This window comes from Grammomys surdaster, unplaced genomic scaffold (genome assembly GCF_004785775.1).
Source record: "Grammomys surdaster isolate TR1022 unplaced genomic scaffold, NIH_TR_1.0 65, whole genome shotgun sequence".
In the NCBI taxonomy this organism is placed as follows: Eukaryota; Metazoa; Chordata; class Mammalia; order Rodentia; family Muridae; genus Grammomys; species Grammomys surdaster.
The window spans coordinates 13107316-13121593 of NW_021604567.1; the positions used below are offsets into that span (position 1 = coordinate 13107316).

Sequence of the window (14278 nt, forward strand, 5' to 3'; positions counted from 1 at the left end):
TATTTGACATGAGAGATAGAAGGATAATTTTCTTCCCTTGTCCTGTGGGATACTCTTCTTTTTGGATTCTTTTATTTTTAATTTCATTGACTTCTATTCTTTTTTTCTTTCTCATAATACATATTTTTTAATCTCTCTCACTCTTGTTTGCCTACCTTCTGCTTCATCTAGTACCATGACTTTGCTTCCTATGTGATACAAGTTTGTACAGATACTTTCAGTGTCTCCTTTAAATTTTTCATTATTTTCCCTCAGTATGTACTATTAAGCTTCACTTCAATTTCTGATTATCATTTTACTCTTTACATTGATTTTCTAACTTTGATGTGATACCCCTATGGGCTGGGCTGTCTCAATAAATAGTACCACTATGAATCCAGCTGCTCAAGCCTGGGCTCTAGAACATGTATTCCACCTCATTCTCTTATAATCTTCCAAGGAACAGCAAATTCTTTTAGCTATTTTTCCAACATGTGGCTAATATGCCCTCTTGCAGCTGTGCATCTTACCACTGCAAGAATAGTCTGGCATATAGGTATGAACCCCTCGACTTTACTGAGCTCCCTGCATTCTCTTGCCTTGGCTCTAATGGTCTAGACGTTGCCCTCGTACTGCTGTGATCCACTGAAATGCAATCCATGACCTTTTCCTCTTCTCTAGAAAGCTCTCTAGTAGCTTCCCATTGCTCATCTATGGTCTAACCCCTCCTGATGGCTTCAAGGCACTCTGATCTGCCTCTTGTCTGTTGGTTCACTGCTTTCTCCTTCTATTCCCTTCAGTCAACAACCAACAGACACATTACTGTGTATTTTCTGGTGATAGATTTCTGCATGCCTTGGATCTTTGTGTTCAGGCTCTCTGAACTTACCAGATGCTCATCTTCCCATATCTGGCTCTTTCCTCAAAAAAGTGCCCTCTCAAACAATTCCTTCTGGGTTAAAGGTTTCTTGTTCATCTTGTTTCAGATACGCCCTCTCAGCCTCCCCCCCATCAGAAAATAATTTGTTTAAATTACTTTGCATATACATATATTTAAATCTTCCACATGAATAAACAGTCTAGATTAAGTATATTTGTTAAATTCAGAAAGTTTCGTACTTTAAGGGGGGTTATCAGAGAACATAAACTCATTTTCCAGTTTCATCTGAAGTTTACTCTTCAGTCTTATCTGTGATACTTGACAATGAATCCTATTTGCTTTCATTTTTGTTCTGTTACACAGATTCTAATGGTTGTAACACAGCGACATGTATGACTCGCTCAGCGCCAGCTTCAGCATCTATATCACACATTAAACATGTTGGCTCAGCGGATTAGATCTTAATGTATTCAAGAAGAAATGGATAATATGCCAGGGGAAGCCAAACATATAAAATCACTTTAGTTTCCTGAGATAGTGAAAAAGAAAATGATGGCAGGAATTATGTTTTTGTTAAAGTGATATTTTTTGTTCAATTAAGCGAAAGACTCTATGTTCTCGATTATTAAGTTAATGAAAATTATTGACCAAAATCATTAAATTAACCACTAAGGTTATTGGTTTATTTGTTCTATTAAAATACAGATTACATACTTAGTAAGAAATAGCTTTGTGTACCTGCTTCTTGTGTCTATATTGCTTCCTATGTTTATTTTTAAAAACACTAGAAAAATTTTATTAAAAATCTTTACAATGTGTGAAGTGATTGTGGTGTTTCTCTCTCTCTCTCTCTCTCTCTCTCTCTCTCTCTCTCTCTCACACACACACACACACACACACACACACACACACACAAAGATGGTTGCTTGGCACTGATTTTAACTATTAACGAAGTGCTTAATTAAGTATATTTTTACTAGAATGTTTATTGACTTGCAGAAAATAAATGAATGCAGACTATATTAAAAACCAGTGTTATACATTGTGACGACCAAATTGACAAAAAGGGAAATAAAGGAAAAAAAGTTGAGAAATCATTTTTTCTCCAGTACTTGTCTGAGGAGAGTAGATTAATGACCATTATGCTAATTTCTAGTGATGCAGATTAATATTCTAGTCACTGTTTATTTATACAGATGACTAATTTCTGAAAAACTATATTACAAATCATAATGCATAGCATTTAAATGTCATTAAATCAATATTCTAGAGAACATTTATTACACATTTTTTACTTCTTAAAAAAAACTCAAAGAAATATGCAAATGGAAGAACGAATTCATCATAAACATTTCCAAGGTGGAAAAATAGGTTGTTGATGCATTTTTATGTAAGTTTGTATGACAACAATGTACATTTAGTGGTCTTCAGAATATTACAGGGGTTGTTACATGTGGTACTGTTAACATCATTTGAAAGCAGTTCCTAAAGTTTGAGATAGAGTTAAATTTTATTTTAATATATGCATGATAAAACTCTTGAGGAACTATTCTTACATTAGATCCATCTGTTTATCTCTCTAGGGTGAAATGCATAGGGACACATTGCATCAGGCACAAAGGAGCTTGGAAGTCACTGAGCAGAAATGAAAGCTTTGTAGCAGTTATATCATCTGTGACTCGAGAACTCTGATGTGCAACCGTGTGAAGTTACTAGGAAAATATCTCTTCAACCTAAACACACATGCTAAGCACCAACTGGTTATTTGTGGCTGGTTATCAGTGGCTGGTTATCCATGGCTGGTTGTCTGTGGCTGGTTATCCATGCTCGGTTGTTTGTGGCTGGTTGTTGTGGCTTGTTGTCCATAGCTCATTTCTTTTCATGTGTTCCCTGACTCTAGATGGGGACATGTAGCCTTGCCTTGGAAATAATACTTCATAATTTGTGTATTAACATGTTCATAGGTTTAAAAGACTACAGTGTATTAACACCCAGACATTGTCTGTTCATGTTATCCTGAAGAACTTCTTACAACTATTGTTTCATGATTATTACTATGAAATCAGTTTATCTTTAAAATAATAAAGAGCCCATGAAGATTAAATTTCTCTTGCTGCCAAAAGCCACTCATATGACTTTACTGACTTGTCAGCTTATTAAATTTAAGTTTATACCAGTATGACTTGACTTTACCTTCAGTATATTATTTGAATTTAAATTCTTAGTTTACATGTCAGCAATCATTTGCATGTATAGTAAAATACCTTTGATGGGAACGGGGACTGAGAAATCTGAAGTAAATTTCCTATACTTGAGTTGTACCATGCAGTGATTCTAGAATGCTAATGCCGATAACCAGAATAGATGAACATGAACTTTAGACATTCAAGTACATGTCTCTGTGTGATTGTACACAAATGGCTCTATGTCTATATAAGTTAATTTTCCTATAGAGCTAGGAGGAATTATAATTTTCATCAAATATTAATTAGACTACAGACTTTTCTTCTTTCTACTACTCCATACTGAAAAGGAAGGAAGAAGTGACTTTGGCTTTGTAGACTTCATCTGGTATTACTAGAAGGAGATACTTACTGAAATACTCAGTGGCAAAAGCAAAGCGAGGAAGGGTTTGTGCCGTTTGTTCACTAAGTTCCTTAAGCAGATGTGGGAAAATGTTTGCTTTTATGGACCATTCCAATGTATAGCAGCAGGATGGAAAAGTAAAGCTTGCATGGAACTGGTGTGGATTTTTACATGTATCAAAAACTTTGTAATGCAGGATATATCTTCTTCTTGACAATTAAGATACTAAACAAACTTCTTGGTACCTAGCCTGCCTTCTGTTCACATTGATAATACATGCTAATTCTTTTATTTACAGAGAAGCAAATACTTTGTGACATATTGATTTTCAAGTTAAAATTCTTGCTAATACCACAGTATTAACTCTAAAAGAGGACAGTGTTGACTCCCGTTGATTAAAAATTGAAATTCTGTAGATTCAAGATTAATATGTAGAAGTAATTTTTATAACTTCATTCTGAGTTTACCCGTTTTTTAAAAAAATTGCCAAAATCATCTAATGGACTGACTTTTAACGCTCTTTAAATTGAGACAAGATCTCCTATATAATTCATGATTGTGCTTGTCACCTAGACAAGACCAGCTTCAAACTCTCATTCCTCCTAACTGCAGCCTTGGTTACTGGGATTTTAAGTTTCATCATGGTCAGCGTCATATATATCTCTATCTCTATCTATCTCTCTATCTCTCTATCTCTCTATCTATCTCTATCTATCTATCTATTTATCTATCTATCTATCTTTATATAATATATATGCATATATATGTGTATATATACATAAATCTGAACATGATGAAACATAATTTTATATATATGTGTCTGTGTGTGTGTCTGTGTACGTGTGTATGGAACCTTAAATAAAATACAATCTGTACTTGTTCATAAACCTATTTTTTAACTGTATATTCAAATAGTAATCAAAATAGTACAGAGCAAATTCGGTAAAGAGATAACATTTAGGTGCACTGCATTCAGTCTAATGCTCCAATAAATATCTTCTTTCTAATGTTGTGTTCATAAAGTAAGTTATTTGCAAATTTTATAGTGATAGATACTCTATTTGTAAACTCTATATATTACTAAGTCACTATGTTATGAATGTATGATGCTAGAATTTGTAAAGAAACACTACTGTCTACTAAAAAAGTCATATACTTAACCGTCATTTAGAGTTATAAATAAATAAATAAATAAATAAATAAATAAAGTAAGTAAGTAAGTAAGTAAGTAAGTAAGTACAGGGCATTTGTATTGTCAAGATAGGCAATGTCTAAACATCATTCAACTGTGAGGAATATGGCTGACTTTGGCTATCTGAACATATCCTATGAATACATAGAGTATCTTAAAAAGTGTCAGTTATTTGAACATATCCATAACATACCTTAAAAACCCAGTGGAAGAGTGTGTAAGATTGCATGTGATATAGGGGTGTCTTTTAAGCCAGTCTCATTTAACTTTAAAAAAACTCAACTTATTTACAGGCCCCGATATTTAGATACTTGTGGTAAATATAATTGCTTGTGACCTAAATCATAATTAATTTCTACATGCAAGCTCCTGAGAAAAGTGTCCCTGTGCTGTGGAGGAAATGGCAAGTTCAGATTCTCCTTCAGGTTCCAGCTCTGTGTGCCTTTCACAGCTGCTCTTGTGAGTCCTAGAGAGCAGTGTCCTTGTTGAGATGAAGCCATAGGGTTGGGCTGTCCTCCTGGGACTCTTGCTGACCTTCTTTATGAGCAGAGAGAGAATGTTGCCTTACCTGCTCTTGTAGTATTTTTACATCTGGGATGTAGTTATCACCTGAGCTGCATGTTAAATACAGATTGCTGGACTAAGTCATATCTCTTAAGTGTTCTGGTAACCTGCATTTGCTTTCATCCTGACCAATGTCAGGCCATGTGGGAGATTCTGGTATAAAACATGGCTCCAACATACTTTCATTCTCTTCCATGTTCGCCAAATTGCTATCATATACTTGATACCTGTCCCGGGTACTAGAACAGCATATGAATACAGGAGTCCGGCCTCATTAGCAGTCTAGCCTTTGTAGTCCTCTGTTTGATGAAACTCAGAAGTGCAGTATCCTTTCAAAGCAGTTACCTTTGATTGCAGGGTAGATGCACCCTGAGATTTCACACAGAGGTCTGGAGTGCAATTTCAATCAGTCTCAGGAAACTCAGAATGCACTTCACCTCCTTTGTCCCTTTCTGAGAAGACATTCCTCCACAGTCGTGGGTATAGTTCTGCTTTCCTAGTTGTCGCTTCTTCTATATTTGCTTCTCATTATTTCATTTTTACTTTCCCCCATTTTTTTTATAAGATATTCAAGCAGTGATTTGATTAGTGAAGTATAGCTGTGGCCTTTTACGACCCAATTAGAAATAACTATGAAGTTGTTGCTATGGGAGATAATTTTATTGAATGTATTTTATAACTAATTATATATCAATATAGTCAAGTGTCATTCATTGGTCTAATTATAAAATGTAATTGCTAGGATACTCATGGTGGTTTACTGCTCTTTAATAGCCAGGGTTTGGAATTTCGTTTGATATCAGTGATTATACCACTCCAATCCCTTCCTTTTAGATTATTCTTTCTTTCCTTGTGGATATATTAGATTCGCTTGGCTGGTTTTGGAGCATCATCTAGTAAGGTAATAAATAAAATATCCCCCAGTCAGCCTTTGAAGAAAGGATTAAGAACAACAAAGCAAAATGGATAACAGGGTCACAAATTACTGTTTTCGGACAGCATCATTTATATTTCTCATGCCTTAAAAAAGCACCCTATTTTACAAGGAATGTGGTAGCCTCATATTTTAGATTTGTTTACATTTGGAAATATTAAGAGGTCTGTGGACTATCAGACTAATTCTGCCTTAGGAGTAACTAGCATATAATCTATAAACTTTCATTTTGAAAATAAAAGTCAGATGGAAAAACTATGAGAACGCAGTAGCCAGGAAATCAATTATTAAATGGCATTGTGTTTATATGTATTGACCTCAGGATATGAAACAAAGTGAACTTCTTATCATCAGATTATGAATAGCTATGAAATGAAAATTAGTCAGAAATTACGCGTCTGTGTAACCAGCTTTTGGTTTCTGTACCTTTTAGCCAGTTTAGATACTAGGAAATGTGTTCTAGAAAGTATATGTAGTGTGTGTAGTGGTAATCATTTGGCCATTCCCCTTGGAAAATTCAGTTCAGTAGGCTGCACACTATGGCTTATCTTGGGCTAGTTATGATGTATTATGCAGATTTTCTGCCTACAGCAGACAGACAGACGGCTTCGCATGATTACTAAGCCTTCTCCTTTACCTTCACTGTGTTACAGAGACCCTGGAAACCCTCATCAGACAAGCAGAGAATTACACCAGTATCCTTTTCTGCAACACCTACCGGAACATGGCCTTGGAGGCTGCTGCTTCCATTCAGGAATTTTTCACAGATGTGGGACTCTATTTATTTGGTGCAGATGTTAATCTCGAGGAATTTGTAAACAGATTTTTTGACAGTCTTTTTCCTTTGGTCTACAACCATCTCATAAACCCTGGTGTGACTGACAGTTCTCTGCAATACTCAGAATGTATCCGAATGGCCCGCCAGGATGTTAGTCCATTTGGCAACATCCCCAAAAGGGTCATGGGACAGATGGGGAGGTCGCTGCTGCCGGGCCGTACATTCCTGCAGGCGCTTAATCTGGGCATTGAAGTCATCAATACCACGGACCATATACACTTCTCTAAAGAGTGCAGTAGGGCCCTCCTGAAGATGCAGTACTGTCCGCACTGCCAGAGCCTGATGCTCAGTAAGCCCTGTATGGGATACTGCCTGAATGTCATCAGGGGCTGCCTGGCCCACATGACAGAGCTGAATCCACACTGGCATGCTTATATCCGGTCCTTGGAAGAGTTGTCAGATGCTATGCACGGAACCTATGACGTTGAACACGTGCTCTTGAATTTCCATTTGCTTGTTAATGATGCAGTGCTGCAGGCTCATCTAAATGGGCAGAAGTTATTGGATCAGGTAAGATGCTATTCTGGGTCTCCAATCTAACTTCTTGGAATGGAAAATTTAGGTAGGATACATGCAAAATTCTTTGATATTCTGTTGTTAATAATCTTCATATTTTTTTATCAGCATAGTGAGTTCATTCTCTAAGAGACAGTCACAAAATGCTCGGATATACCTGTTTGATTCAAAGTATTACATTGTATCTATTTTACGACAAAATCTTGATGGGCCAAAATAATACTTTAGCCGTTCAATAGACGGCTTCTTGAATGGCTCAGTGAAGTTGGCAGAGCTCACATTTTAACCAAGAACATCTATCTGAATCCGAGTGCAAAATTAAGTAGCAATATGAGATGAGGGAATAATTTTAAGCCTCTGGACCTCAGTGTCCTCGCTGATAAGAAGAAAATACAGCAGAAATCTTCTGAAGCATTCTCTTTTGAGAAGGCATTATTTATGTAAGCTGTCTGTCCAGCAGCTGTACATAAAAAGACAGGCTGATATTGTCAGAGGTTTGTATCTTCCTAGCTTTCGAATAGGAAAATACTAATTATGTATCTATGAAGTTAAGGTTTGATGCCTTCATGGGCAAAAGCATTTCTGAAGAGTCTGACAAAGTGATGGAGTGGACAGTTTGTAAAACCTAACTCGTGCTCTCTCCTACAGTTTTATTTCTAGCAAACTAAGAATCTTTTTGAGACAAAACCATCAAACAAGTGATATAAGAGTTTTCTCTCTCCAGCTTCCTGTAGAGCTGTTTAAAAGTATTCTCAGGCTCCTTCACTAACACTTCTCATGTCTCACAGAGTGAAGTAGGATATGCTGTGGATGATTCTCCTAAATCATTTCTCCTGAAATAAAACAGATACTCTCCAGCACCAAGACAATCCATCCTTCTGAACTGACATTGATTTACTGATCTGAAAAATATTCTCATCACATGGTCTATATGTCAACCATTTGTTCTTGATAGAAAGTGGACCTGAAAGGTTTAGGTTTTACCACCACCACCTTCAAAGTTTTTTCCCCTGGCCTTTATGTGCCTCTTTGGTGTCTTCAGACAGTTAGAAATGGCGCTCTCTGGTGGTTGCATCATCAGCATGTCCCATGAGCACTGGATTTCAACTCCAGATTGTATTCTGCTGAGTGTCCCCACCCAGTGAACAAGTTTCTTTTGCCATTTTAAAATTAGTGTTCAAAATAATAGGTTTCGTTATTTGTTTTCATGTATGTATGTGTATTTATGTATGTGCATGCATGTATGTGTGTTTGTGTATGTATGAATGTGTGTATTACCGTGTTTGTGTGTATGTATGTGTGTACGTGTATATGTGTGTATTACTGTGTTTGTGTGTATGTATGTGAGTATGTGGGTATTACTGTGTTTGTGTGTATGTATATATGTACGTGTGTATGTCTGTGCATATGTAAGTATGTATATATCACTGTGCCTTTTTCAGATTCACCTTTCATTGCCCTCACTCTTTGCTTATTCTCAACTTGATGTAATAAACCTCATTTTTTTTTGTCCTCTCTCCTCGATTTGTGTAAATTAAAAATAAGATAGACCTCTGAAAGGACATAACACACAAGAATTTTATAGTCTTAAATTTTGGACAGGAAATAAAATATCCATACAGTATTTACAATGTCAAGGATGTCCAGAAGGAACATATATACTAGAAATCTGAGGCCAAGTCTAGAATACAGTTTATATTTACAAAAAAGATTTTATTATTTTTTATGTGTATGAGTCTTTTGCCTGCATATATGTGAGTGCACCAGGAGTGTATCTGGTGTTCACAGAGGTCAGGAGAGGGCGATGGAAGTAACAGATGTTGTAAGCTGCCATATAGTGCTGAGATTCAAACCGAGTTCCTCTCCAAGAACAACTGCTCTTAACACCTGAGCCATCTTTTCAGCACTCAGGCTTGAGTTTGAATTTGCAGTATGCTAGTTAAAATCTGGGGTCTGAGATTTCTGCTGTATGTACCAGGATTGACATTCAAGGTCCCTTATGCACTTTTAAGAGCCAGGGTGGCTTTTTGTATCCTTAAAAATCTTTCAGTATCTTATTTTTAGATCTTAAAAATCTAAAAGTATCTATTTTTCCCATTTCAATTAACTGGATCAACACAGGACTACAGTAACCATGTATCCTTTTAAACCTAGTATTTTCTACCTGGAGCCCCAGTAAATTACTAACAGTGTTAGAGTCCAATTTGGCTTGTGTGACAGGAAGCGTAGTGCTGGGCTGAGTGTGATGGTACTGGAGTTAGATACATGACCACCTGATAGTTCCTTTCCCTATTGTAAGACTACCACTGGGCAGACTGTGTTTAAAGTATTACCTTCTAACTCAAATTATTAGTACTATGCTTTTTAATTTAATTTTATTTTTTACTTATTCACTTTACATTCTATTCTCTGCTCCATCCCAGTCATGCCCACACTCCCACAATTTTTTCCCCATTCACTCTTACCTTCTCCTCTGAGTGGGTGGGCCCCCTGCGGGTATCTCCTGACCCTGGCACATCACATCTGCTAGGCGAAGGGCTTCCTTTACGACTGAGGAGACACAGCACAGCCAAGCTAGAAGAACATAGCCCACATATAGGCAACACGTTATGGCATAGCCCCTATTCCAGTTGTGTGGGACCCACATGAAGGTCAAGCTGCATATGTGCTACATATGTGTGGAGAACCTAGGTCCAGACTGTATATGATCTTTGGTTGGTGGTTCAGACTCTGAGATCTCCAGGGATACATGTTAGTTGACACTGTTGGTCTTCCTGTGGGGTTCCTATGTCCTTTAGGGCCTGCAATATAATAATAATAATAATAATAATAATAAAAAATAATAATAATATTCTTCATCTTCTCCTCCTCCTCCTCCTCCTTCTTTGAATATATTAAACAGCGTTAGCTTTATTTCAGCCTATGATGTGTTTAAACTGCTCACATAAATCCATTTCATCCAAAGAAGAAACAAAGAGCCCATAGCCGTGTAATGATTGACATTACAGGGCCTGCAATTCTTTTTCCTGTTCTTCCATAAGAGTTCCCAAGCTCCATCACACTGTTTGACTATGAGTGTCTCTCTCTGTCTGAGTCAGCTGCTGGGTAGAGCCTCTCAGAGGACAACATAATGCTGTCTGCAAGCATAACATTATTATTAATAGTGTCAGGGAATGGTGCTTGCCCATGGGATGGATCTCAAGTTGGGCTGGTTATTGGGGGTGGTGTCATTCACTCAGTCTCAGCTTCATGCCCCATGCCTGCATTTTTTGTAGACAGGATAAATGTTGGGCTGAAAGTGTTGAGGGTGAGTTCATGTCTCTATCACTCCACTGGAGTTCCTGACTGGCTACAGGAGTTGACTTCTTCAAGTTCTATATCCCCAATGTAGTGAGTTACAGCTAAGTTCATCTCCATTGATTCTTTTTGTTGTTGTTGTTGTTTTTTGTTTTTTTGAGACAGGGTTTCTCTGTATAGTCCTGGCTGTCCTGGAACTCACTCTGAAGACCAGGCTGGCCTCGAACTCAGAAATCCGCCTGCCTCTACCTCCCAAGTGCTGGGATTAAAGGCATGCGCCACCACAGCCCGGCCAATCTCCATTGATTCTTGAGTGCCTCCCTTATCTCAGGTCTCTGCATCATCACAGAGTTGTACCCCACCTCCTCACTTCTGTCAGTAGTAGATTTCCCCTCATTTTCATCGCCATCTGGCCATCTCTTTTGTCACTACACACACCTGATCCTGACTCCTCCTTTCCCCTCCACATAGCCTCTTCCCAGTTTTTTCCCTCCATATTCCTCCTGTGACTGTTTTACTCCTCCCTCTAAGTGAGATTCAAACATCCTTACTTGGGCCTTCCTTGTGGGTTCTCGTATTTCGGTCTCTGGAGTGTGTCATGGCACCTATATTTTACAGCTAATATCTACTTATAAGTGAGTGCATACAGTGCATATCCTTTGGAGATTGGATTACTTCACTCGGGAAGACATTCTCAAGTTTCATTCATTTGTTTGAAAAATTCTTGATGTTCTTGTTTTTAGTAGCTGGATAGTATTCCATTGTGAAGATGTACCACACTTTCTTTATCCATTCTTCAGTTGAGGGATGTCTAGGTTGTTTCCAATTTCTGACTATTATGAATAAAGATGCTGTGAACATAATTGAGGAAATTTCTTTATGGGAGGTTGAATAATCTTTTAGGTATATGCCCAGGAGTGGTATAGCTAGGTCTTGAGGTACAACTATTCCTACTTTTCTTAGAAACTTCCAAATTGATTTCCAAAGTGGTTGTACTAGTTTGTACTCCCACCAACAATGATGATGTGTTCTCCTTGCTCCATGTCCTTGCCAACATATGCTATCTTGATTTTTTTTTTAATCTTAGCCATTCTGATGGAACTTCAGAGTTGTTTTGATTTGGATTTCCCTGATGACTAAGGGGTTTGAGCATTTCCTTAAGTGCTTTTCAGCTATTCAAGGTTCCTCCATTGAACATTCTCTTTTGAGTTCTGTTCTGAATTTTTAAACTGGGTTATTTGATTTATTGGTATCTAACTTCTTGACTTCTTTATAAATTTTGGTTATTAGCCCTCTGTCAGATGCATGAAGATCCTTTTCCAATCTTTGTGCTGCCATTTTGTCTTATTTACAGTGCCCTTTGCTTTATAGAAACTTTGCAGTTTCATGAGGTTCCATTTATCAATTGTTGTTCTTAGAGCCTGAGCAACTAGAGTTCCATTCAGGAAATTGTCTCCTGTACCAATGTGTTCAATGGTATTTCCCACTTTCTTTTGCATGAGATTTAGTGTACCTGATTTTATGTTGTGATCCTTGATCTACTTGAACTGGATTTCTGTGCAGGGTGATGAATATGGATCTATTTTCATTAGTCTATATGTAGACATCCAGTTACAGCAGAACCATTTTTTGAAGATGCCCTTTTCCATTGAATGCTTTTGGCTTGGTTAAAAAAAATCAAGTGCCTATAGGTATATAGGTTTATCTCTGGGTCTTTGATTCAATTCCATTCATTAAAGTGTCTGTTTCTGTACCAATACCTTGTATTTTTTATCACTATTGCTCTGTAGTACATCTTCAGGTCAGGGATGGTGATTCCACCTGAAGTTCTTTTATTGTTCAGGGTTGTTTTGGGTATGTTGGGTTTTTTTGTTTTACCATATGAAGGTGAGAATTACTCTTTTAAGTACTAAAGAACAATGTGTGGGGATTTTGATGGGGATTGCATTGACTCTGTAGATAGCTTTTGATAAGATGATCCTTTTCACTATGTAAATCCCATTTATCCATGAACATGGGAGCGCTTTCCATCTTCTGATGTATAATTCAATTTCTTCAGGGACTTGTTGTTGTCATACAGGTCTTTCATGTACTTGGTTAAAGTTACAGTAAGATATTTTATATTTTATATTTAATATTTTATATCATTGATGGCTATTGTTGTTTCCCTAATTTTTTCTCCACCCATATATCATTTGTATAAAGGGGGAGCTACTGATTTCTTTGAGTTAGTTTTGTATCCAACCACATTGCTGAAGCTGTTTATCAGCTTTAGGTGTTATCTGGTAGAAATTTTCTTATCTCTTATGTATACTACCATATCATCCACAATTAGTGAGACATTGACTTCTTCCTTTCTGATTTGTATCACCTTGATCTTTTTTAGTTATCTTTTTGCTCTGGCTAAAACTTTGAGTATTATATTGAGTAGATAGTGAGAGAGTGGGTAGCCTTGTCTTGTCCCTGATTTTAGTGGAATTCCTTTAAGTTTCTCTCCATTCAGTTTGATGTTGGTTATTGAACTGTTGTCTATTGCTTTGCTAATGTTTACTTATGTGCCTATATTCCTGATTTCTCTAATATATTTAACATGGAGGAGTTTTGGATTTTATCAAAGGCTTTTTCAGTGTTTAATTAGATAATCATGTGATTTTTTCTTTCAGTTTGTTTATATGGTGAATTATGTTGGTGGATTTTTGTATATTGAACCATCCCTATATCCCTGGGATGAAATCTACTTGCTCTTGATGGGTGATGTCTTGATGTGTTCCTGGATTCAGTTTGCAAGTATTTTCTTGAGTATTTTTGCATCAACATTTATAAGAGAAAAGGGTCTGAAGTTCTTTTTATTTGTTTAGTTCTTGCGTGGTTTATGTATAGGGTGACTGTAGCCTCGTACAATGAGTTTGGCAGTGTTTCTTCTGTTTTTTGTTTCATGGAGTAGTTTGTTGAGTATTAGTAATAGCTCTTTTTTGAAAGTCTGGCATAATTCTGCACCAAAATCATCTATCTTTAGGGTTTGGGGGGCTAGAATGCTTTTAATACCTGATTCTATTGTTTTAAGGGTGATAGAGCTGTCTAAATAGTTTACTTCATCTTGATTTAACTTGGGTAAGTGATATCTGTCTAGAAAATTTTTCATTTCATTAAGATTTTCCAATTTTGTATAGGTCAGACTTTTGAACTAGAACTAATGATTCTTTGAATTTCCTCAGTGTTCATTGTTATATCTTCCTTTTCAATTTTGATTTTGTTTATTTGGATACTGTCTTTCTGTCTTTTGTTAGTTTGGCTAAGAGTTTGTCTATACTGTTAATTTTCCAAAAAAAAATAAAAAATAAATAAATAAAAATAATAAAAAAAAGCTCTTGGTTTCTTTGTTTGATTCTTTGTATTGTTTTCTTTGTTTCCAAGTGATTGATTTCTGCCCTGATTTTGATTATTTCCTGCTGTCTACACATCTTTGGTGTGCATGCTTCTTCTTCTTCTTCT

General features: G+C 36.6%; 1 protein-coding gene across 1 annotated transcript in view; it reads left to right on the forward strand.

Moving 5' to 3' along the window:
• Gpc5 (glypican 5) overlaps positions 1–14278 on the forward strand; it is a 1275516-nt gene that overhangs the window by 225909 nt on the left and 1035329 nt on the right. Inside the window, exon 3 of the mRNA XM_028771916.1 lies at positions 6789–7483. Coding sequence (XP_028627749.1) covers positions 6789–7483 — 695 coding nt within the window. The remainder of the gene's footprint in view (positions 1–6788; positions 7484–14278) is intronic.